The sequence below is a fragment of the Rhinolophus sinicus genome, chromosome 6 (genome assembly GCF_057876585.1).
Source record: "Rhinolophus sinicus isolate RSI-liver-muscle chromosome 6, RSI-T2T, whole genome shotgun sequence".
Taxonomy (NCBI): Eukaryota; Metazoa; Chordata; class Mammalia; order Chiroptera; family Rhinolophidae; genus Rhinolophus; species Rhinolophus sinicus.
This window is the reverse complement of record NC_142506.1, coordinates 58,735,827-58,762,734: the sequence shown is the minus strand read 5'-3', so window position 1 is coordinate 58,762,734 and position 26,908 is coordinate 58,735,827. Positions and strand designations below refer to the sequence as shown.

Here is a 26,908-nt window from a genome sequence, read left to right as displayed (position 1 = left end):
TTTCGAAAGACCAGCTCTGAGTCCATCAGGCAGAGAGGAGGGGAGGATACTCCAGGAAGAGAGAACGGATAACACAATGGCGCAGAGGAGTCAGCCGGGTGGTGTGACTGGGGGATTCCAAACAGGGTGACATCGCTGAGTCTAGGGAGCTTGAGGACAGCGGGAGGAGATTACATGTCACTTAGACATAGATTGTGTTTGTGAGGTGCGGGGTAACCCCACCTGAACAACCCCACTGAGCTGACTTCTGGGCTGACACTGACAGCTACAAAGCTATGAAGACAAGTGCAGTGTGTATCAGCACAAAGCTTTTTAGTCCTAGGATCACATATACAATGTAAGAGGCAACAGCCTTACTCCAGTCTTTAAGATAAAATATATCTTTTCTCTTGAGACCCTTTGCCATTTCAGTAATTCTACATTTTAGGTAGTGACTGTTGATATGCAAAAAAATTTACCTTCTTAACCACCAGAGAGCAACTGGAACCCAGTTTATGTTACAAAAACAACAGATTGTTCTTTTCCTGATGGCCATTAATCACGCTTCTCTTCAGAGGGGACAACTCTTTGTTACCTTACAGAACGGCCCATCTTGTAGTTTTCTTGTGTGGGTTAAATAAAAGCTTGCAGATAGCCTTGTATCCTACTGAAACAAAGTATGCCCTCAAGAAACAGTTGCTGGGATCAAATATATGGTGATAGAAAGAGAACTGACTCTGGGTGGTGAACACACAATGTGATATATAGATGATGTATTACAGAATTGTACACCTGAAATCTTTACTAACTTTACTAACAATTGTCACCCCAATAAACTTTAATTAAAAAAAAAAAGAAAGAAAAGAAATAGTTACTGACTGGCCAAGTCTATCAGACATTTAGTACACTTAAAGCACCAGCTTGAGTTATAAGAAGTGTTCAGTTTTATGAGTTTATGATGAACTCCGCTGAACCTGTCACATTTGAGAAATTCTGTTTACAAATGAGTGCTATCTGTTGACACTCATTTGTGTGAATTCACCATGGTTTGCATTTAGCTCTGTAAAAAAGAAAATTATCCTGCTAACTGCTGGTAACTATCAGGTAAAGAATATTTCCTTTGAAAACTACAGTGCTTGGCATGTGGTAGAGCGGTACTCAATAAATGTTGAGTCAGAGGATGAAGTATTAATAGCTTCTAATCAAGGTCTTTGATTCCTCAGCAACTAAACCTCTTTATTCTCAATTGTTACCTTATAGAGAAGTGCTGTGCAATAGATATCATTTAAGTCACATATGTAATTTTATATCTGTCAGTATATCCGCATTTGGAAAAGTAAAAAGAAACAGTTGAAATTACTTGAATATTTCATTTAACCTAACATGTCAAAATATTAGCATTTCAATATATAATCAATGTAATATTTATTAAAGAGATATTTTACACTCTTCTTTCCTACTAAGTCTTTAAAATTCTGGTGTACATTTTATAACAGCATGTCTCAATTCAGATGACAAATGTTTCATCAGAAATACTTGATCTGCTTTTATAATTCAGAATATTTATAGTTGAGAAGGTAGGTTCATGTACCAAAGTTCTTTTCCAACATAATTTAAAATTTTTGAATAACTGAATATCAGTTTATAAATTATTTTAAATGAAATCAAATAAAAAATTCAGTCTCTTAGTCACACTAGTAACATGTCAAGAGCTCAACAGCCACATGTAGTTCATATGTAGTGTATAGGACAGTATAGTTCTAGAGAATTCTTCTCCATAAGGCTGCTGGTGGGCAATGCTCTTTTAGCACATTTCAGCGTGGGTTTGGCACCTGTAGATCTTATTTTTCTTTTGTTTTCTCAGTACTTCAATTTCTTTCTGAAGCCTTTCTTACCCTAATACCTTAAGTTAGAAACCTCTAAATTAAACATGCCACATTTGGTTAATAATCCTAAAGAAAATTACTCAAAGCCTTAAAATATTCTTTTGGTCATTTTTTTGTAGTCACAGGCACAAGAAGCTATATATAGTGACACCAGAATATTTTGCTCATGAACATTCTTTATTAAGGCTATGGCTAAACATTTTGATTTAATCACAACAGTGCCTCATGCCATTTAAAGGGGGTAAGAGCTTACGTAGGGGTACACACTCCTTTTAACCAACATAATGACTTTTTATAACCTATGCCGTGTGAATTTTCATTATATAACAAGCCTAAAATGGTAGGCATGTATTATTTGAATGCCATTTTTTGAACAGAGTTGTTTCTAGTCTATTTTGTTAACCAGAATTATGCACTTGAGAGGTACCCACCCAATGAAGACTCCCTTTGAATTTAGCTCCACTGTTACAAAACTGTATTTATGGGTTGATTTAAAAAAAATAAGTATCTCAAGGGGAGTGGGGGGAGATAGAAAAGGGTAAAGGGAGTCAAATATATGATGACAGAAGGAGATTTGACTTTGGGTGGTGAACACATAATGCAATATGGATGATGTATGATAGAACTGCACACTTGAAACCTATATAATTTTATTAACCAATGTCACCCCAATACATTTAATAGAATTAAAAAGGTAAGTATCCCTTACTATTGTTACGCAATTTTCAGTTTAGTGTCAATATGTGAACATGGTGGAGCAAATATAGCTAAGGGATGTGCCCATGATTTTTAATGTACACTCTAGAGTCTTGGAAGCAAGCCACTGTGCTCGAATCTTGGGCTCTCCTTTGAGCTCGGTCTCTAATTAGCTGTTATACCTTTCAGGTATGATGAGCCTTATGGGGTGAACCTGTAGGTTTTGTGACTGGTGCAAGATTAACAATACCCATAGCCCAGTTACCCTCTTCTGTACAATATTAACTTGGTGTAATAAGTCAGTTGAGGGGATTTTGTAAAATGGAAATATGATTGTCTTTGTCAACACAAGGGTTAAAGGCCTATAGGATGATATGTGAGTGGGCACTGAAAAGCAAATGATTGATAGTCCAAAGGGGTTGAACACCTTTTCACAGATACTTGTTTATTCCCAGGTTAACACGAGCACTATTGTAACGCAAGACACTGGAGTGTGACGGTCGGTGGTGGCGCTGACCCTGCGTTAGCAGCCCCTGTAGGCAGCCCTGGCTCTGGCTGAACAGAAAAGTGCAAGCTTCTGCCCTGGCAACTTCCGCGCACCTTGGTGATTCAGGATGTCCACAGAGAGACTGTACAAGTTGGCATTCCAGGCTGCACACTGTAATTCAGGATGCAGCTGTGCAGTTCCAAAGCCTGAATTCGGTTCGGCAACACCAAAGGGATCTTGTGATTTTCATTTGCTTTGTGAAACTGGCAAGTGTTTGCAAGATAAAATGCTAAAGAAACAAATACATAGATGGTGTTCTAGAAATGAAGACACACTGGGTGAGAATTTTTTTCTGAGGATCTCTGTATTTGCTATTTTTAGGTCTTTGGGAACATGTTGTAAGGGTCAAGTGTTAACTTTCCGGAAACTACCTCTAATGAATCAGGATGAAAACCATCTGGTGCAGGGGCTCTTTTTTCCAGTGTATGAACTTCAGGTGAGAGGAGGAATTGCCCAGCATCTTGAGATTCCCATTGGAGGCTTATGGAAGTGACTCAAAAATTGGATCTATAACCTTCCATCGTTGCTCCTTTTATCTTCCTGCCCACGCGTGAAAGGAAGTGAAAAAGAAATCTTGGTAAGAGGAACAGAGAGATGGTAAGGCTTTTGTCCTCGAGGCTGAGTGCACAAAATGCAAGCTCTCGAATAAGATAGTAAGCAGCAGCACTGCTTTCTAAGAGGCTAATGGGCCCCTTATTTAGGGATGTCCGCAGGATGTGAGAAGTGGCAGGTGGGTGGAAGGGTGAAAAAGCCACCTGGAGGAGGTAGGACAGGGCCAAGATCAGAGACTGCTCTTCTCCCTCCCTAAACGAGCTCGCTTAAGTGACGCTTCCTTGTGTCCCAGGAAGTGACGATCAGCCAGGGTAGACGTTGTCACTCCCGGGTCTCATCCACTCCGGGGTGCTGCGGTGGGCGCTGGGCGACCTCTTTCATGGGCCCCATTGCCAAGAGGCCTCGCCGCCCGGAGCACCGGGGCTAGCTGCCAGTCCTGAGCCCCCTGCTGGCGCGTCTCGGGGCTTTTGTGCCGTTTGCCCAACTATTAGGGTGACCCTGACCCCAAGGTTTCCCTGCAGGAGGGGACTGAGAGAGGGCTCCAGGAAGGGCAGGAATTGAGAAAGCTTGGCGACCGGGGCGGAGGAGGAGAACTGAAGAACGCGAGACGTCCCAGGGTAGCAAATCGGCGGCGCAGGACCCAGTGTCGGATCGCACCCAGTGCTTCCTAACGAAACGGACAATACAAGGGCCGCTTCGTTGCATCAGCGCCCTCCCACCTCCAGCCGGCAAAACCCAAACACCGAGAAAAAGCAAAAGCACCCGAGGCTCCTAGACGACCGTACTCCGCGGGTGGGGCGCCGGACAAAAATAAACAGGGACGGGAGCGCGAGCAAGAGCGGGAGGGAGGAGGAGGCGGCCCCGCATCCCTAATGAGGGAATGAATGGAGAGGCCCCGCGGTTGGCGCCCGCCCACCCGCCGGCCGCCGCCAAGTGCCTCTGGGCGCTGCGTGCCGCGCCCGCCGCTCCTCCCGGCTGAGCGGCGGGGGCGAGCGCGCGGACCGAGCCGGGACGGGGCGCCGGGGACCGGGCGCCGCCGCCGCTGGGCCCCGCGCGCGTGGCTGCGGCTGGGCCCGCGAGCGCCGCTCACCTGAGGCGGGGCGGGGGGCGCTGTCAGGGCCGCGCTCGCCGGGCCGTGATTGGAGGCGCGAGTTCACCTTCAGCCACGGCCCCGGGAGCCTAGCGGGTCCCGGACGCCGCCCCCGGCTCCTCCACCCCGCGGCGCCGCCCGGCCCGCGCCGGCAACCGCCCTCGCCCGGAGCCCTCCCTCGCTGCCGCCCGCGTCCCCGGCGCCGCCGCGGGCAGCGGTCCCCCTCCCCTTCCTCCGCGGCCTCTTCCCCTCTCCGCGCCGGGGCCGCTTGTTGCACCTCCTCGCGGCCTGTGGGAGCGCTCGGCCCGGCCTCGGCCACCCCGTTCCTCCGATCCCCGGAGCCCGCACCTCAGCCCGGCCGGCGAGACCCCGGCCCGACCCCGCCGCCCGCACAAAATGTCGGCCCGGACGCCATTGCCGACGGTGAACGAGCGGGACACGGAGAATGTGAGTAGCCGGAGCCGCCCCCCGGAGCGGCCGGGGCGAGACCCTCCTCCGACCCCCGCTGCCCCCGCCGCCCCGGTCCCCGCTGGGACACCCGCGCGCGGCAGGGTCTCCGCCTGGAGCCCGCCTGACCTTCGCCCGCTGCTCAGCCCGTTCTTCACCCCATCCCATTCCGCTTCTTTCCCCTCCAGGGCGAGGGTGGCGGGCGGTATGTGGCGCCCTCTGCTCGGAGGGGTCCTCCCGGAGAGGACAGGGTGATGGAGGGCACAGAGGCGGGCGATGGCACAGTGGGCATCCCGGCTTGCTTGACTGCTCCTCGGCATTCCGCATCCCCACCCGAAAGCCGGCTTTCGGATCGCAGACGAGCCCGCTGACTATTTCTTTGCTTTTCTGTCTCTTTCAATCCTTTGCACACCCCCTCCCCTCCGCATTGCCCCATGACTTTGCTTTTTGTGGCATTGTGTCCACATTTGGGGTCGTGGGCACCGAGAGGGAAGGTCAGGCTGGAAGGGACGAGAATGGTAGTAGAGATGGATGTGTGTTTGTGCACAGGAGTTTGCAGTGCTGTGATACTCTTCAGTAGTGATGAGGAGAAGAATTTCACCAACAGCTTCTTCTGGGGCCCTGGGGTTACAGCAAAATGTTTAAAAGCCCAAGGAAGCCAAGGGCTTGCCTTCTCTTCCTCAAGTCAGTGATAATAAATCAGGGCAGGTTTTCCTTTATCTCTCCTCCTCCTTGGAGCGTCACAAGGTGCATGTCTTTGAAGGAACGATTTTCTGTGTTTTTGATCAACTTGCCCTCAAGAGTTTTTATCTAGATGCAGACGTCCCTGGTGTTTAAACTCTTGAAAACCAAGGGAACAAGGTCAGTTGTATTTCCACCTTGTGAAAAGTACAAGTGTGTGTATTTCCACCTTCGGAAAAGTACAAGTGTGTGTATTTCCACCTTCTGAAAAGTACAAGTGTGTGTGTGTTTTCTTTTGTGAAAAAAGGTTTTTTAAAAACAACAACAAAAACTCTCATGACCTGTAAATACGGTCTTGGCTGATTTTCAGACTTCTTTTAAGGAGCTTGCGGGGGTGACAAGTTTTGGTCGCTGTCTTCTCTAGTGGTCTAGTTAACTCCTGGACTCTCCAGCTCTTGCTGTACCGGTGCCTTCATAGGGTTGGTAAAATAAAATAATGAAGTCCTTTGGCGTTCTTAGACAAAAGGTAGGAGGGAGAAGACACACAAACTCACCTTGGAGGGAAGTGTGAACAGATTATTTGATCTTAGGGAGTAGTGGAGCGCAGTGACTTAATATAATTATATAAAGGGAGAAGAAATTCTAGGAAGAGGCTATTGTTAGAAGACCTAGGAAGATATGTCAGGGTGTGCTTTTGTCCTCTCTAGTGTGGTACCATTACTGAAATGGTAAAGATAATGTAAGTCTGCTGATATCATACATTATCACTTAATTTGCATCGTAACTGTTGTCTTAAAAAACATAATTGATATATAACTTTGATTGAGAGATTGAAGAAGGTCAGGGAAAAAGGTGAACATTCCGATTAAAGTTGATTTTAAAGCCAAGTTGGTGCAGAATTTTTCCTACAGGAACTCTAAAAAGACTCCTGTCATTCAGTGTGTCATTTCAGTGTGAATGAAAAGTAAGACCTTCGTTTTTATCAGCAAAACACTGTGTGTGTTAATTAACCTTGGAAGGGTGGAAAAATACATTGCTTTTATTTTGTTTTGCATTTTGAATAGTATGTATAGCTCTTTCCATGCTTATATGAATTAGGTACTTTATTCAGACATGAGATAGCATTATAGAAATATGCAGCAAGGAATAGTGTAAAATGCAGCATCATATGTAAGACAAAAAAGCATATTTAAGCTGAGCAATAATCATGTGATAAATTTTGTTGTACCTTCTGAAAATGATTATGCTGTATAAAAGGTGTTTGCTCAATTTCTGAACATGTTATTTCTGAACAAGACTTTTGTGGTCCTGTCCCTTGTTGCCCTTATGTTGTATGTAACTATACCTATAATTAACTTTACTCACATCCTGATTTTTTCCTAATTGTTGTGGAAAATATTTATTATACTACAGCTGTTAATTTATCAATAAAAGTATACACTTAGCTTGGTTTTTGAGCTGGATGGGATACAAAAGTAGTATTTAAGACAAGGCCTCTCCCCTCAAGAAGCTTACAGAAAAGGTAAATACATATAATCCCAAACAAACAGTGTACAGTAGGAAACACTATGTAAATAGGGCTAAGTTGGTTTATAAGTGCTATAGGTATTGAGCGAAGGGACCGTCGGTGATGGTTATTTAAATCACCAATTGGTCTGTCTCTCTTTATTCTCTGGTTGGTAGTAAATGTCATTATCTGGTCTTACTTACCTCTCATTAATGAAATAAAGTAACATACCTGCTTGTTAGCTAATAGATTAATGCCAGTATTGCAGTCAAAATGTACATTTGTTTGCGGTCGTTTCCAGTTAAAAAATGGTTGTGAAAAGTTACATTCGTATGAGTGTGAATTAAAATAAATGTGGTAATTTAAAAAACCATCTTGGTATTTTATTGACATCATTTATAGTTTATATGCAAATTTGTTTAGTCATACAGGAACGTATTTGGATTTTGTCTCATAATATGTGCCCTTCTCCATGTCACTAACAAATGTTGAGGATAAATTTAAAAATTCAAAAGAGGGATGTTACAGTGCTGGTCTCTGATATACCACTACTGTACATAGTAGAGTGAGAAAGAATTGATTTCTTTGAGAACATACTGTGTGTACTTTTTCAGAAGTATTTTCTTCGATATGCGTTATTGTGTGTGCATTATGAACAGGCCTCAAATAGCTAAATACAACAGAACAACCAATGATTCACTTTAAAAGCAACAAACACTTCATAGTGAAGTAGAAAAGCCATGTTGCAAATGATATAATTAAATTTATGCAAAAAGGTTTTGATTTTAGGTTGTGAAGAGTAAGTCCAGAAAAAGAATGGATATTTGAAATAGTGCTTCCTTCTGTTAGATGATAGTTGGATAATTCCAGTATGGATATAGATCAGATATATTACCCTTATTCTCATGCGCTTTTAAATGAAGCAAGAAAAAAGTTTTTTTCATGTTTTGGAAAACCTCCGATGATGCTAATTTTTATGGATCTAAAATGTCCAGACTGGCTTTCTGTGATGAAATTTTGATGAGTATGAAAAAAAATCGATTTGCTTCCTTTCGGGGTTGTTTTAAAATGGATCTTGGTTCAAGTTATTTTGAAACTTCTAATACTAACAAAACTCTTGCTGGTGATTCTTTTCGTAGACGTGAAACTCACTGTGATGACTGTAACAAACTCACTGTGATGACTGTAACAAGTAATGGACGTCACTGAGGTGGCCATCAGTAGTTTGTCCTCTGGGAATCATGGTTAATAACTACTACCCTTGGGTTTGTTCAGTGCCCTGTGCAGCCTCACGTCACAGTACCTGTCACGCTGCGTTCTAATTGCTGATTTATTTGGCTTCTTTGTTCTGTATTTGCCAGTGGTCAGCCCAGTGACTAGGAATAATATACAAGAGATCAGTGCTGTAACTTTCCCTGTTTGAATTTTTCATTTGTCATCAAAACACATTGGTGCCTGGCTGTTGGTCTCTTTAGAGTTTCATTTTGGGATTCTGATTAGATCATGTTAGACCTTAACTCTTCCATATGTCTTAACTTCTCATACATTTTTTCCCATGAGTTCGTTGCCTCCTGTTCTATGAGCTGTATGATTTATTTAGATCTAAACTCTGTGGATTTATATCTTCCATTAATTTTGGAAATGTGGCAACTATTATATCTTTGAATATTGTCTTACCTCTCTTATCTCTAGTGCTCCGATTAGATACGCTAAAATTTCTTAGTCTATCCTCCCTATGTATTAATTGAACTCTTATTCATTTTTCCCCTGTTTTATTGTTTCTCTGCCTTACAATCTATAGTAAAATCCACAGTACTGTTACTGCATATAATACGTTTAGATCTGTTTCAGTTAGCTAAATCTCTTTGGCTGCATTTAAATCACTGTTAACCCCTCTGTTGAATTTGTTTTTTATGTGGTAAAAAAGCATATAACATGAGATCTGTGCTCTTACCAGATTTCTAAGTGTACAGTACAGTACTGTGAATGGTCGGCACGATGTTTACATCAGATCTCTAGAACTTTGTCGTCTTGCGTGACTGAAGCTTTATGCCCGTTGAACTGAACTACAAGTTCCATTTTTCTTTCTCCCCAGCCCCTGGCAACCACAGTTCTAACTTCCTGCTTCTATAAGTTTGATGACTTTAGTACTTTGTTTTAGAGGAATCACGCCGTATTAGTCATTCTATGGCTGGCTAATTTCACTTAGCATAATGTCCTCAAGATGCATTCATGTAGCATATACCAGAATTCCTTATTTTTTTATGGTAGAAGACATATGCCATTGAATGTGTGTATAGCAGATTTTCTTCACCCGTTCACCTGCTGTGGGACATTGGAGTCGTTTTCCTTTTTTGGCTGTTGTGAATAATGCTGCAGTGAACATGGAGTGCAAATACCTCTTTGAAATCTTGATTTCTGTTTTTTTCAATAAATACCTAGAAGTGGGATGGCTGGGTCTATTTTTAACTTTTTGAGGAACTCCATACTGTTTTCCATACGGCCGTACCAGCTTACCTTCCTTCCCACTAACACTGCACCATTGATCCAATTTCTCCACATCCTCACCAACATTTGTTGTTGTCTGTTTTGTTTTGTTTTGTTTTTTGATAATGGCCATCCTAAGAGGTGTGAAATGATATCTCATTGTGGTTCTGCATTTCCCTGATATTAGTGATGTTCATATGTCTATTGGCCACTTATACAACTTCTTTAGAGAAGCGTCTGTTCAAGTCCTTTGTCCTTTTATAAAAATCAGGTTTTGTTGTCTGCTGTTGAATTGTAGGAATTACATATTTTACATATTAACTATTCAGGTATATGGTTTGCAGATATTTTCTTCATACACAGGTTGCCTTTTCACCCTATTAGTTATTTCCTTTGCTGTACAGAGCTTTTTAAAAAATTAATTAATTTTCAATTATAGTGGACATTCGATATTATTCTGTATTAGCATGTGCAGAAGTTTTTTAGTTTGATGTAGTCCCACCTATTTTTGCCTTGGCTGCCTTTGGTTTTGGTGTCCATAAAATCATTTCCAAGGACAACATAATAAAATTTTTTCCCTGTGTTTTCTTCTAGGAGTTGTATAGTTTCTGGTATTACATTTAAGTTTTTCATCCATTTTGAGTTGATTTTTGTGTATAAGAGAGAGGTCCAGTTTCTGGATATCTAGGTTTTCCCGCACCATTTGTTGAAAAGACTGTCATTCCCCCTTGTATATTCTTGGCACTCTTGTCAAAGATCAGTTGACCATATGTGCATGCATAGGTTAATTTCGGTGCTCTGGATTCTATTCCGTTGGTCTATGTCTGGTCTTTATGTCAGTATCATATTGTTTTGATTACTTTACCTTCGTAATGTGTTTTGAAGTCAGAAATTGTGAGGCCTCCAGCTTTTTGGTTCTTTCTCAAGATTGTTTAAACAATTTAGGGTCCTTGTGGTCCTATATGAATTTTGGGATTAGTTTTTCTGTTTCTGTAAAAAAATGCTGTTGGGGTTTTTATAGGGATTATTTTGAACCTGTATGTCTCTTTAGATAGTATGGCCATTTTATCAATAAGTCTTCCAATCAATGAACACAGGATGTCTTTCCATTAATTTGTATCTTTTTTAGTTTCTCTTAGCAACATTTTGTAGTTTTCAGTATACAAACCTTTCCTCTCCTTGCTTAAGCTTATTCCTAAGTATTTTATTGATTTTGAGGCTATTGTAAATGAGATTGTTTTCTTAATTTCCTATTTGCGTTATTTATTGTTATAGTGTAGAAACACAAATTATTTTTGTTTGTTGATTTTGTATCCTGCAACTTACCTGAATTCATTTATAGTTCTAACAGTTTGTGTGTATGTGTGTGTGTGTGTGTGTGTGTGTGTGTGTGTGTGTGTGTGTATATGTAATCTGTAGTGTTTTCTATATATAAGATCATGTCATCTGAGAACAGAGATACTTTTACTTCTTCCTCTCCAATTTGGATGTCTTTTATTTATTTTTCTTGCCTAATTGCTCTGGCTAGGACTTAGAGTACTATGTTGAATGTAAGTGGCAAGAGTGGACATTCAGTTTCTCATTATTGAATATGATGTTAGCTGTGGGCTTTTCATATATGGCCTTTGTTGTGTTCACGTAATTCTTCTATTCCTAGAGAGTTGAGAATTTTTATCATGAAAGCGTGTTTGATTTTTTGTCTAATGCCTTTTCTGCATTAGTAGAGACAATCATGTGATTTTATCTTTGCTCTGTTAATGTGGTGTGTCACAGTGATTATTGTATGTTGAACCATCTTTATATCCCAGGGATGAATACCACTTGGTCTTGGGGTATGATCCTTTAATACGCTTTTAAATTTGGTTTGCTAATATTTTGTTTAGGATTTTACATCTATATCCATTAGGATTATTGGCCTGTAGTTTTCTTGTAATGTCTTTTTTTTCTGGCTTTGCTATTAGAGTAATGCTGGCATCATACAATGAGTTAGGAAGTGTACTCTTCAATTTTTGGAATAGTTTGAGAAGGATTGTCTTTAAATGTTGGGTGGAATTCACCAGTTAAGCCATCTGGTACTGGGCATTTCTTTGTTGAAAGTTTTAAAATTGCTGATTTAATCTCCTTACTAGTTATAGATCTGTTCATATTTTCTATTTCTTCATCGTTCATCTCCTTACTAGTTATAGATCTGTTCATATTTTCTATTTCTTCATGGTTCAGTCTTAGCATATTGTATGTTTGTAGGAATTTCTCCATTTCTTGTAGATTATCCAATTTGTTGGCATATAATTGTTCATAGTAGTCTCTTATGAGTCTTTTTATTTCTGTGGCATTGGTTGTGATATCTCCTCTCATTTCTGATTTTTTTTAAGTCTTCTCTTTTCTTTTTCAGTTTGTCTAAGTATTTGTCTTTTGTTGATCTTTTCAAAAAACCAACTCTGTTGACTTTCCTATTATTTTTCTGTTCTCTATCTCATTTATTTTTACTATAATCTTCATTATAACTTTCTTCCTACAGCTAGCATTGGACTTTGGTTTTTCTTCTTTTTCTAGTTCCTTGAGGGGCAGAATTAGGTTATTTGAGATATCTCTTTTTTTTAATTTATAGGAATTTATTGTTATAAACTTCCCTCTTACTACTGCTTTTGCTACATCCCATAAATTTTTACATATTGTGTTTTCATTTGTCTTAAGAAATTTCTAATCTCCCCTTTGATTTCCTCCTTGCCCCATTGGTTGTTTAAGAATGCGTTATTGAATTTCCACATATTTGTGAATTTTCCAGTTTTCTTTCTGTTATTCATTTATAGTTTCATATTATCAGTTTGGATAAGAAACTTTGTATGATTGCAGTATAATTAAATTTGTTAATTTGTTTTTTGATGTAATGTGATCTATAATGGAGAATGTGCCGTTTGTGTTTGAGCAGAGTGTGTTTTCTGCTGCTGTTAAGTTAAATATTCTGTATATTTCCATTTAGTCTATAGTATTGTTCAAGTCCTGTTTCCTTCTTGATTTTCTGTCTGGATATTCTATCCATTATTGAAAGTCGGGTGGTGAAATCTGTTATTGAGTTACTGTCTATTTCTTCCTTCAGCTCTGAAAATGTTTGCTTCATATATTTGTGTGCTCTGATGTTGAGTCTATAAATATTTATAACTGCTATATCTTTCTGTGAATTTACCCTTTAATCATTATATAATATCCTTTCTTGTCTCTTTTGACAGTTTTTTACTTAGAGTCTATTTTGTCTGCTGTAAGTATGACCACCTGTGCTGTTTTGGTTACCATTTGAATGGATATCTTTTTACATCCTTTCACTTTCAGCGTATATGTGTCCTTAGGCAGCATATAGTTGGAATTTTTTTTAAAAATCTGTTCAGCCACTCTATGTCTTTTGATTGGGGAATTTAATCCATTTTTATTTAAAGTAGTTATGATAAGGAAGGATTTAACCTTTGCTATTTTAATTGGTTTCTGTCTGTTTTGTAGGGTTTTTTTTGTCCCTCTTAACATCTCTTGCTCTCTTTCTATGTATTTTGTTGATTTTTTGTAGTTGCATACTATGATTCCTTTCTCATTTTCTTTTGTGTATCTTCTGTAGGTATTTTCTTTGTCATTACCATGCGGCTTACCTAAAACACCTTATAGTTATAACAGTCTATTTTAAACTCATAACTACTTCAATCTCATACAAAAATTCTGCAGTTTTACTACTCCCTCCCATACATTTTATATTATTGATGCCACAAATTGAATCTTTTTGTATGTGTAACCATGAACATATTTTTGTTATTTTTTAAATGCTTATGTCTTTTAACATCTAAACTAGCATTAAAATGCACTGTCATTACAGTAGTATAGTATTCTGTATTTGTTTATATATTCCCCTTTACCTGCAAACTTTATATTTCCATGTGGTTTCCTGTTGCTGTTTAGCATCTTTTTGTTTCAACTTGAATGACTTCCTATAGCATTTCTTATAAGGCAGTTCTGGTGGTGATGAACTCCCTCAGCTTTTGTTTATCTGTGAAAGTTTTTGTATCTCTCCTTCATTTCTGAAGGACTGTTTTACCGGATATAGTGTCTTGGTTGGCAGTTTTTTCTTTCTTTCGGCCATTTGAATGTATTATCGCATTCTTTCCTGGTCTCCAAGTTTTCTGCTGAGAAATCTGCTGTTAGGCTTATGGGGTTTCCTTTGTATGTGTTAACAAGTTGCGCTTTTTTGCTGCTTTCAAAATCCTGTCTTGATTTTTGACAAGTACTCGTAGACATCTTTGCAGTCATCCTAATTAAGTTCTCTTGGATTTCTTGAATCTGGATGTTCATTTCCTTGCCGATATTTGAGAACTATCAGCCATTTTTTCTTTAAATAAGCTTTCTGTCCTTTCTCTCTTCTCCTTCTAGGACTCCCATAATGTGTATATTGGTTCATTTTATGGTATCCCATAAGTCCCTTAGGCTTTCTTTACTCTTTTTCATTATTTATTTATTTTTGCTCTTCTGACTAGATCATTTCAAACAACCTGTCTTCAAATTCACTGATTCTCTTCTTGATCAAGTCTGTGGTTGAACCCCTTTAATGTATTTTTCAGTTCAGTTATTGCATTCTTTAGCTCCAAAATTTCTGGGTTTTTTAAATATATGTTTTCTATCTCTTTGTTGAAATTCTCATTTTCTTGCATCATTTGCATGAACTCATTGAGCACCTTTATGTCAGTTATTTTGAATTCTTTGTCAGGTAATACACATACTAGGGCTTCCAGGTGGGAATTCCTGCTTGTTCTCATGAATTTTTTTCTCTTTCCCGTTCCCAAATCCCAAGAAAAGTTGGTTGGGAAATTGGGAAAATCGGCTCCTTGAACCCAGTAATACCCACGATGGGAAATAAACTTACTACTCACAATGTATCTCTTAGACATTTTTCCTATTTATCGGTAGGGTTTCCAGGTGGGAATTCCCTCCTGTTCTTGGGAATTTTTTCACTTCTCCGTTCCCAAATCCTCAGAAAAGTTGGTTGGGAAATCAGGAAAATTGGCTCCTTGAACCCAAGTGGTTGGTAGTATTGGCTGTCACTTTGTGGAAACGATTCATCATGGAGAACAGAAAACAGTTTATATCTCGGGATTCGGGAACGGGAAAGTGAAAAAAATTCCTGAGAACGGGTGGGAATTTCCACCTGGAAACCCTAACACATACCTTTGTTTCCTTAGGGTTGGCTTATGGAGATTTATTTTTTTCTGTGATTGAGCCATTTTGCTGTTTCTTTGTGCTTCTTGTAAGTTTGTATTAGTATCCATGCATTTGAAAAATTGGCTACCTATCCCAGTCTTTTTAGACTGGCTTGATACATGGAAAGATCTTCACCATTCAGTCCAGCTGGAGATACTCAGGATTCTCAAATCTTTTCTGTAGATGTGTCTTCTCAACTTGTGTGCATAGATTCCTGACTAGAGGGATCTGTGGTTTCTTTTTCTTGGGAGCTTTGAATCTCTTGCTCCCTCTGGTGTCTGCTGTACTGTAGTTCCTCTGAAGCAGCAGCGCACTGAGCAGCTTTTTGTTCTCAGCAGCCCCCAGGCATCTAGCATTTGCTGATTCCCACCAGCACCCTGAGTAGAATTGTATAGAAACCAGTCCTTGGGCAGTTCCCAGAAAAGCCAGAGTGTTGGATGTATGTGCCACTCTTGTCTTTATCCATCTTTTGAATTTTTAATTTTCTTGTTTTTCATTTCTAAAAGTTCTAAGGTTTTCTCTCAAATCAGTCTGGCCTTTTTTATAGTCTCTTGTTCCTCGCTTATTTTTGTGATTTCATCCTTATTTTCTTAAACATTTAATATATAGTTATTTACATTGTGTACTCGGAAAATCCATTATCTGAAGTCCCTGGGGATTTAGCTTTATTGTTTGTATCTAGTGATTCTTGTTCATTGTTTCTTTTTGTGTTTGCTGGTCTTTGCTGATAAATTCTTATTTGCCTGATTTTTATCTGTGTGAAACTTGGGAGGCTAAATTAAGGATGACTTCTTCTAGAGAAGGTTTGTTTGTCCCTACTGGGAGTCCCTACTGACCTGGGACACTTTAGTCTCCTTTAGGGATCCTGTCTCAGTGAGGGAGTTTTAGGTGGATAATTTTCTAACCTGTTTATAAAACTTCCAGGTTAAAAAAAACACCTTAGTACATTTTAGAAGTCATTTGTTGTAAGTATTAAAATGATTAGTTTTCAAGAACAGCTAATTGTCATCAGGGAGGGTATCTATAAGCATTGCTTTTATAAAAAATTTCCACATAATTGGTGGATAGTTTGAAATATGAGCATCGTAATTAAAGAAATGAAACCAATAGTATACTACTTTTATTTGTGTGAGGTACTATCTTTAGCTATGATAGTCATTGAAATCAAGTACCAATATAAACTGGACTTACCATCAGTCCTTCAAATCTCTGTTAAACCTGGTGACATGATTTGAAAAAAATCAAGAAACACACTTATATTGCATAATATTAGTAATGTTTTATAAGTCACTGAAAAGTTTGTATCATTAAAATTTAACATTTCCAAATCTTTTTGTCTTTTTTGTATTTTTTGATGTGCATAATCTGTTAGTAAATCAATATATATGTAATTTTTTATGTCAGCATTTCTAAAGTGGTCCATACGTAAAAATTGTTAAAGGTAGGGGTACTTGATATAAAGTTTGAAGACCATTCTACACCGTAGAGTTTAGCACTGTGCTGTAATTCCAATGTGTGTAAACTTTATCTTCCTAACTCAATTGAAAGTACTTTGGGGTCAGGGGTTACTTCCAACATTACTTCTATATATCCTATGTATTTGCAGGCACTCAACAATTTCATAAATCAAGGTGATTTATTCTCAAGTAGAGTGAGTTTATAACCAGCTGGGGAGATCATTTCAAATTCACGTTCCCTAACCCCTGCTCTCTCCCACTCTGTGTTTTCCTCAATTTCTCTAGGGTGGGGTCCAGGAGTCTCTATTTTCATAAACCCGAGGTAATTCTGATGCTGATACGCACTGGCTAGGATTGAAAAACAGTGAGTTATGTGATGATGATGATTACGTTGTACTGAATCTCATCTTTTGATTAAAATGAAAAAAGAATTGTGGCTGATGTTTATTATAGAAAGTGAGGTGGGAAAGACGATGAGTCAGTCCTTTTAGTAGGTGATGAGAGCAGTAGAAAATAACAGTGAATTGTCTGGCTTGGAGAGAATCAGGTAGATGTGTGTGGTGTTTGTGGGTCTGTTATTGAGGAAGGGGTGATAAGCAATTTCATGTTCTTTCCCACATTCTCCCAGCATTATCTGGTTAACCATGTTGGGAGTGGTGGGTGGCAGCAGAGTATTATTTCGTACCGTTTTGATCACTGTAGCAGTGTAGTTCAGGTTGTAAACAAACCAAAAGCTGAGAAGCACCCCAAGTTTTAATGAACTCCCTGTAAAGGATATAGTAACAGGTTTACTTTAAAGCATGACTGCCTTTCTTTTTGGGATCAACAGTGCTGCTTTCACAATTTCAAAAGAGGGTTTGCTTTTATTTCCTTTTCTATTTGTTTCATCTCAATGGGAGATGATAGGGATACAAAGGCAAATGAAACCTGTTCCCTGCTCTGGAGGGATCAACGCCTGAAGACGGAGACAGACAGAGAGACAGACGAGTGCAGTAGAAAGTCCCAGTGCCTTGTCATCTGAGTGATCAGGACACAGAATAAAGAAGGAAGGGGGAGGCGGGAGGGAGTGCTCAGGACAGGTTCATAGTAAGGCCTGAAAGATAAGCTCTCCTTGCCAAGTGGTCGTGTGGAAAATTGAGTTGGCGGGAAGAGGAGAGTACGGGGCTGAAGGAGCAGGAAGCACAGGCCCTGAGTGTCAAGTTCTGAGGAGGGGAGCTGGGGTGGGGGTGGGGGTGGAGGGGGAGGGCAACATTTAGTGAGAGGACCAGGGCTGGAGACTGGGCAGGGCCTGGCACGCCTTAGCAAGAATCGGTCCTGGAAGCAGTGGTCACCATTTACGTAGAGGGTCCATCATGATTAGAGTTGGGTTCTCTGGATGCCAATGTGTTTTAGAAACACTCCAGTTTCCAAATTGAGTGGCCTGCTTTCTCATGGTCCATGAAAGAGCCTTTAACACAGTATTTATGAAAACTTTATTTGACACCTTGGGAGAAGGGTTTGCTGGAGGGGAGGTGGCAATGCTAGTGACCAAGATGCCTGGACTAAACTTCATTTAGGCTCCTCGGAGCCATCTTCTCAGCCAGGCTTTCTTTCACCTTGGCCTTCCTGGCTGTCTTACCCGTGCAGGGGCCTGCATAGCCCAGTCTTAGCAAGGAATTCTGCGAGTCAGTTTAGCTGGGATGCCTCACCCTGGATACCTGACCACCCTGGATACCTAGTCAAGTTCCTCAGCCCATTCCTTTGATCTCTTAGTTCTTGGCCTGCCTTCAGCAAGAATCCTGTTGCCCTAGTTTAGCAAGAACCCCCCCTGCCCCCCTCTCCATGTCTTCCATCCACTGACCCCCTTATTCTGCACTTTGGCTATAAATCTCCGGCTGTCATTGCCGTATTCAGAACTTAATCTCTCTGCCCTATCGTAATACCCCTTTTGCAGTAGTCTTGAATAAAGTCTTCCTTACCATTTTAATAAGTGTCAGAATAATTATTTCTTTAATACCAGTTAAGAAAAGAGCCACAGTTTTTGATGAGATCCCATACACATGGTATAGTATGTATTGGGAGAAAGTTAGAGAAGACCATAGTAACCATAAAAACATTAGAGCCTCTCCGGACTTTAATGACAAGGATTTGGCAAATGCTAGGACTGGCAATTCATTATCCTTTTATGACATCCTGTCTTTGTGTTTTGTATCAGTGGTGAATACAGTTGACCTAGGGGGAAGGTTATTTAGCTGTGGAGTCACTAGCTAGTTTGTTGTCACTAGCTGTTTATTATTAAATGACTTGGGGAAGTCATTAAACCCTTCTTCCTTTTGGCACTTACTGGTATGTCTCATTTTGGTACCTGTCTATAAACTGTCTTGCATACTTTGCTCTATAGAAATTATTTATTGACTGAATAGCACTGCTAAACCATGTCACCGATCCTTCTGGCCAGTCTAGATTCTTTCTCTTTACTGTTTAAATATCAAAAACGAGAGGGAAAGAAATTATGCACCAGTGGCCACTTGTTTAAACCCAGGGAATAGACTTCCCAGTAAATCCTTACCTGCTAGTGCCTAAAAGACACGCTAATGAGCAAAGCCTTGGAATAGAGAAGACTGGAAGGAGCTTGGTTGATTACTTCCACCTTTTCTTCTACCTTCCTCTCCAGGAGGGGAGAAAAACCAAGGGGAGGGAAGGGCAAGTCAAAGAGGTGATTCTACTCTCCTTTCTGCTGGAATTGAATATTTGTCACACTGCTGATTCTACCAGGTATGCATTTTGTGACAGTACTTTCAAACTGTACTGCAGGTTTCTTAAACCTGTCCCGCATTGAATGCTGCAAACTCCTTGAGGGCAAGAACGCCATTACTCCTTCCCGTATCAGCCAAGCAGTGGTGCCTGGCATGACTGGCTTTCAGAAATTTTCAGAATTGCCTGCTGTCTTGTATTAAAAACAGTAAGAATACGTCAGCAAAATAAATCCGCCCCCCCCCCAAAGTACTTTAGAAAGTGCTGTGTGCAAAGTAGCTGCTTGATGAATGTTTAGTAAATATATAGTTAAGATTCACTCGTTCTCTGCAAAATTTTGAAGTAATTTAAAAATCTGAGGGGGTGCTATGAAGACACAAAATCTGCTTTTTAAATTCTGGTCTTTTTTTTTTTAAATGAACTTCTGACCTGTTTTCCAGAGAGATTTTCCTCAAACCCCTCACATTCATGTTCATAAGTTAAAGTCATCATTTAAAATGTTACTGCACTCCAAAAACTGTATCTAGCAAGCGCTTTGACATTATGTTGAGATGATTATTAGCTTTTATTAGGGAATAATTACTAGATTTTGTTACGTTTATGGATATGTCAACATACCCCAACTGAAAGGCTTAGAATAGAACTTTGACTACAAGAGTGTTAAATCAAATTTAATGATTTAAGGAACAAACATTGTAATTTCTGGCGTGCTTTTGTACTTGTGGCAGTGAAAGAACTAGGAGGTTTCTAAAAGAATTGAATACCATATTTTTAGATATAATTTAGACCAAAGTTTTCTTTTATCCCCTGGGGACTCAGTTGATGACTTCTGGCAAGCAGTAGTGAAAGACCTCCCAGAGGATTTTGGCGGGGGGTGGAGGGGTGTACAAGAGAGTATTTTAGGGAAGAGTGCCTCTAAAAATAAAATGCAAGCTCCCCCACTCTGTCTGTCTCCTGAAGAGGGGTGACTGCCCTTTGTACACGCCAGTTCAGTCACAGAGGCAGCGTAACTTCATGGTTAAGGCATGTGCTCTGAAGGGCCACTATGTGCATTCAAATCCCAGCTCTGCCAGTTGTTAGCTCTGTGACCTTGGAAAGCCATGTCATTTCTTTATGCCTCAGGTTCTATGTCTGCAAAATGGAATAACAGTCGTGCCCACCTGACAGGGTAGGGTTGTCGTAAGGTTTAAGTGATGGAACACAGACAGTGCCCTTGGAATAGTACCTGGTGCCTGGCGAGAGCTGTATGAGTGTTAGCAGCTGCTGTTATTATTGTCGTTGCTCCATTTAGATAGAGGAAGTAAGTATGCCGGAGTTTTAAGTGCTTACCTCAGGGTTACTGGATTATACATGACTTTCATGACTTTAATTTTTAAAGATGTCTGTATTCTACATCTTGGGTTTATGTTCCTTTTTATACCAAAAAAAAAAAAAAATCTTCTTAATTGTATTAAATTTTAATACCAAAAATTGTATTAAATTTACAATGTAAAGAGAACTTTCTGGTTTGCTGAAATGTTCCCACTGGGTGTAAGAAAGCCAAGTGAGAAGCTGAGTTATCTACAGGTGGCATCGGTGTTCTCAGTGGCAGGGGACATTCCCGTAACGTTGTGTACTAAAGAGCACAAACATCGTGGTTTGTGACGTCCCTGGGCTTGGTTTATTCCCAGCTTTGGTCATTTGCAAGGTGTATGCCATTAGGCATCGTTCTTGACGTATAAAATAACCTGGTCGGAGGGGTTGTCAGTTTCAAGTTATTAGGTGTGTATTACATACTTGGCAATGGTAGGTGTCCGGTAATGGTACCAAAGAAACAAAGAGTCAAAACGAAGGTGATGAGGAAATTCACAGTTGTTCAGCAGGATATGGTCTTGGTCCTGTCCACGGCGATGAAAGTACTCAGCTAAACTCACGTTCTTCGGGCTTCCCTATTCCCCAGGCTAACCATTTTCTTCATGTCAGTACATTCATTCTTCAGACTGAGTATAGATATGGTTGGACATGATTACTGCATTAAACATGCTCATAGAATCTCTCTCGAGACTGCATTGATCTTACCCCAAATGTAAACCTAGTCTTGTCAGGCATTTACAAGTTGAAGATAGTTTTGATAATGTCATTGTGTATAGTGGAAAATAACGTTTTTCTGTTGACTGTTTGGAATCACAATGCTTATATTTTTGCCCCTTAGAAATGACAGATAATGGCTTGATGAGCACGGTTTTGGTGCAGTTAGGAAAAGCTCTTCTAATTCTGCCTTTGTTCTTCTCTGTTAAGGAAATACACTTCTCGTCATTTTACTAAAAATAATGCTTGATAGGTTTTTCTTTTTATATTCAGAGGAATTAACTTCACCACAGTCAAGTTTATATAATAGTGACTTAAATTAGAAATACAGTCCCATGTTCCACTACCTTTTAAGAGTAAGAATATTGCAATTTTGCTGTATTGTTCCATCGGAGTTCAATCCTGGAAGCAGGATCCTGTGAGCCATACACATGAAGGCTTTCGCTGTGGGGTGAAAGTTACACAGTTGTGGGGACTGGTCATGTGCTCTGTATGTGGTTGCTGCTTTGGAGTCTGGTATGAAGAGGCTGAAATCCCCCGGGCCATCAGGCCGGAAGGAAAGATGAATGGGAAGAGGGAGAGAACAAGACATTGGAACCTCTGAGGACAAAGTGGCCTCCCGTGTCTATCTCTCACTGCGTTCCCACCTCTAAGGTGGCTGACCTGCAGGGTAGGCCGACGCCCTTCACCACAGAGCTGCACAAGCAGCTGGACCAGGATTCAGAGCAGCTCGAGCAGGTGACCCCGTGACCGCTGAAGGATCTGCGGAGCCTGGCTGCTGCTCCATGCCCACAAGACGTGCCAGCCTGTCTTCTATGTCAGGTGTGAGATGCAAGTGTGTCTGACCTTCAGAGCACACAAAAAGCCACTGATGCCAGTTTCTCGTTGGCCAATACTCACCCAGGGCCATAGAGAGAAGGGAATTCTGGGAAGTCCAGTTCCAGCTTAGCTGAGTTACCATGCTAGAAGCCTTTGGCCATCATCTCCTGTCACCTTGGCCACCCCGTTTAAGTATGGGATGTGGCCATACTTCTGTTAACCGTACATAACTTCCAAATAAAGATAAAAATAGAAAAATTATGCTTTTGCCTAATATGATTCAACTACCAAAACATATTAGGTAGACCAAAACCATATTAACCCTCTCCTCAAAAGAAGACATGAATCCCCTTTATTCATCTTTGGATGCGGTTCATTTCTCTTCTTAGTCAGACCCTCCTTTTTATACCTTATAACTTCAATATTAACATAAAAGATTAGCTAATGCTAACACTTTAATATCGGGTGATAGGGAAATGGGGAAGAGGAATAAAAAGCAAGAAATCATTGGTTAAAATGGACTCATAAGGCAGAAATACAACTATTACTGTCCTTGTTTCTGCAACTCGTCATATGGCCGTAGACGGCACTTATAATTACCTTCTTCTGCTGCTAATTCCGTGTCCTCTGCCCTCAGCAAACACTTGAGCTGATTTTCATGCCTTGCCTGTTGAGGTAACCCACACCTTCATTCCTGAAGAGTCGGGGCCATCAGAAGTCTTGCCTGTGTTGGGTTATTGTAATTTTCCGTGGACTTCCCTCAGGACATGAGAGTAATAAGAGGTGCCCCAGAGGACCCTGCATTCAGACATGCTCCTCCTTCCGCCGTTATGTAACAGCAACCCAGTTTCCTCTTGACAGTCGGGATCTGTCACCCTGGCCAGTATAATGGCCCCCTTCTTTGCCTATTGCTTCACTGCGGTGAAGCAGTCTCAACTTGCCATTCAATGGAACATCGCGGTCACACCTGGTGAAGCATTCCTCCGTCAGGTACTGAGACTTCTGTGCTTGTAAAACCCAAAGTTGCAGAGACTAGGAAGAAAAAAAATCACTGGTGGATCAGTAAGGGTAATAGTGATAGGAGCCACTCCCATTTCCAACTCTTGATTCCTGGACCAATGTATCCTGGCTGTGCGGGAAATGGCACCATATACTAGGCACTGATTCCGAGTGTGTATCGCTTTCTGGGAGATGTTACCCCAGCTCTGCAAGGTGTCATCACCCAGCTGGCCTCGTAACAGAATCCTCAAAAGGCGATTACACTGCTTCAGGGTGTTGGGGAATATAATAAGACCAGTGAATTCTTCAAGCATGAGTCCATGGCCCTGCTTCATTTGCTATAAAATCAGTTTTTTTCTTAGAAGCAGTGCTGTGTGGAATAGCATGATGGTGAAAAATATATTCTGTAAGTCTGCCCGTGGCGGTTTTGGGATAAGTCTTATGGACAGGGAAGGCAAATTTATGTTTACAGCAAGTGTGTATTCCTGTGAGATCAAAACACTGCCCCTTCTGTGATGAAAGTAGTTCAGTTTAATCAACCTGCCACCAGGTAACTGACTATCCTCTCCTCTTCCTCCCGGGAATCATGGTGCTGTTTGGGGAGCTCAGTATTATTCTATGCAATTGGCAGTTTAGCCTTGGTCCGTGTTGCTAGGAAGATGGGTGGCTGGAGAATCGAGGTGACTGGTATCTACATCACGAGTGCCCTGTGGTGAGCGTTCACAAGGGACACAACTGTCCCTACATACTGTGCTCATTCAGGGTGTTGGGGTTATGGGAGAAGGATGGAAAATTGATTATTTTTACATTTAAGGTATAGTGTGCAGTTTCAATTTTAACCAAAAGAAATACAATGCATATCAGCTTGGAGTGGGGAGGAAAATTAAATCATATCCAGTGGAAGGAAGAAAAAGACAAACAATCTAAGTAAAATAATCACAAAATAAATATAAGAGGATTAAACTCTCCCGTTTAAAGAAAGGGTTTCTCAGCTTGTAAAAAAACTAATGAAACCCAACTCTAACTGTTTAAGTGACTAAAGCATGATGGCAATGAGAGGTTGGAAAAGGTGATAAATATCAAGTATATTAGTATTAATATCAGACCAGTAAGATAAAGGGCGTTATTAGAGATAAAGAAGGTCATTAACCCAAATAATCAAAGATATTCACAAGGAGCTATATTAATAAATCTCTAAGTATATAACAACATGGTCCCCAAATATATAAAACAAAAAAATGTGATATATTAAAGAAATGAACAAATAGTTTAAAAAAATCTTTTAATGATGAACCAAACAAAAATAATAAGAATAAACGAAATTTGGACAAGCAAAATAAGTTTTATTCAATTGACATGTATAGAATTATATACTCAAAACAATATACTCTTTTCTTTGAACATATATAAAATATTTCAGCTAATGTACAATTAAGATGAATTATCCTGACTGCACATATTAGAAAATAAGGGATTAATTAGCTAGTTTTAGAAATAAAACTAAATAGGTTCAAGTTAGTTTTGCAATGTGAAGAACAAGTTAAACATAAGGAAAGTAGAAGGACGGAAATAATGAAAAATCGAGTAGACTTTAATGAGACAGAAAAACAAAGAAAAAAGAGAGAAATCAGTAACCCCAAAAGCTGGCTCTTTGGAAGGATGAATAAAAGAGCAAGAGGTGGAAAGGACAGGGCCCGAGTGCCCCAGCGTGTGGCACCAGAGAAGAGGAGCAAGGAGCACTGAATAACTGTGAGGTCAGGAGGAAAATCTGGAGAGTTGTGTTGCAGAAGCCAAGAGAGTAAAGAAAGGGAGGTCAACTGTGTCAAATGCAACTGTTGGATTTTTCAACGTTGACGTAACTGCTGAGCTTGACAAGACTCGTCTCGGGTTGGTGGAGACAAACATGGTTGGGGTGGGTTGAAGCAAGATTGAGAAGTGACAACAGTGCCTTACAAACACCCACAAAAACTTATTTTAAGAACTTTTTATGTGTAGGGATGCATAGAAATAGACCTGTAGTTGGGAGGGCATATTTGGCTGTGGGAGAATTTTTTTCTCTTCAGATGAGATACAAGGGTATGTATCTCAGGTGCTACTGGATGGAGTCCATTTGAGAGGACTAATTGATGATGTGGGTGAGCAAGAGTAAGTCCAGGAGAAAAGCCCTTGAAAAGGTGAAACTGAATGGGAGCATGGGAGGTGGTTTTTCACTTTTGATAACAGCAGGGGCATTTCATGAAGGTTGTGGGTAGCCTGTTGTTCTGCTGTGAGTGGAACACTGATTGGCTCTCTGACTATTTCTTATTATTAGTAAACGATAAAGGAAAACATCAGTTGGCAAGTGAGGATATAGGAAGAGGGAGGAGAAGGCATGACCTGGAAGTTTTAGAGAAGGGTACATGAGTATACTCACAGTAGAGAGGGTTGTCAGGTGGTATTGAGTCTTCATTTGGAATTGATGGGCAAAAATGGAAGTGAAATGAGGTATATGTGTCTCTGGGGGTGTTGAGCTGTTTAGGGGCAGGTGTGGAAGAGCATGATTGAGTTGCACAATGGTGAGGGTTTACCAGATAAATTTGAAAGAGGGAAAGCATTTGCAAAGGAGTGGTTATAGCAAAGGATCATGGCATGGCCCCCGGGTCAGGAGATAAGTGAGACGGGACAGGGGTGACCACTAGTGAGAACGGGGAAGGGTCAGTGGATTAGAGATTTTGAGGTTGAAGAACGCTTGAACATTCCAGTGCGAGGTATTGGGCACAAGAGTTAACTGCATCAAACAAATGCTCTCAGCTTCTCTATGACAAGACTTACTCAGAGAGGATACATGAAAAGTAAAAATGTCACAAAGTCAAGAGCACAGTTTGATGATAGATTATTTCTATCAGTGCATGACAAGATGTAAGCATTTTCTGGAAGGGTTCTTACTATTCTCAAACACATGGTCAATTTGGTTATTGTTGTCTCAGTTATAATTAAGAGCTGCTGGAATGATAAATTGGGTTTGAGTGAACCCAATGTGTCAGTGAGTAACAGGTCAAGTATTCTGCATTTGGAGTTTGCTAGGCAGCTGTTAATTGTGCTCTGTTCACTTCTAATGTTCTAGATTTCAGAATTTCACTGATAAAATAAAAAGTAAATAAACAAATAAACAAAAGTTAAAACCTTTTGGAAATGGAAGGAGGTTGCCAACTTCTTGTCCAGTAAGTGGGAAAACTCACCATGAGCTATCAACATAATTATTTCAAAGAAAGGCCAGCAAGTAGCAGGACATGACCTCCGAATAAAGGATGGCCCATCACCAAAGAGCATTTGGCAATCTTATCCCAGCATATGCCTATGCATTTACATACACACCCAAATATATTTTCCTTACTTTCCTGAGGACCTCTGGAAACTTGTGTCTATTTGGGACTATTTCGGAAACCCCTAACTTGATTATGGAAAACCTGGGCAGTAACCTAGTTTGCCTCTTGGTGATACAATTATCGACAAAACCAGTAGCCAAGGTAGAATGTTAGCCATAAGGAATTAAGTAATTTGAAGGTCCACATAGAACCATGTGAGGATTTCCGTTAAATGGTCAGGACCCTTTCCAAACTCCCACCTCTCCTAACCCAATTGCATTTTGTGCATATCCGTACCTCTCCTCATACAAGTGTAAGCAGGTAACTTGGCTAGAGGCAGACAGGAAAATACGGCACAAATTACTTGGCTAACTGGGACTGGCAA

General features: G+C 40.4%; 1 protein-coding gene across 2 annotated transcripts in view; it reads left to right on the top strand.

Annotated features, from left to right (window-relative positions):
- The first annotated feature begins 4,670 nt into the window (after positions 1-4,670).
- Positions 4,671-26,908, top strand: part of MARK1 (microtubule affinity regulating kinase 1) — an 88,863-nt gene continuing 66,625 nt past the window's right edge. For both annotated transcript variants that reach the window (XM_074317006.2, XM_074317007.2), the window contains exon 1: positions 4,671-5,197. In XM_074317006.2, coding sequence (XP_074173107.2) covers positions 5,147-5,197 — 51 coding nt within the window. In that variant the 5' untranslated portion in view covers positions 4,671-5,146. The remainder of the gene's footprint in view (positions 5,198-26,908) is intronic.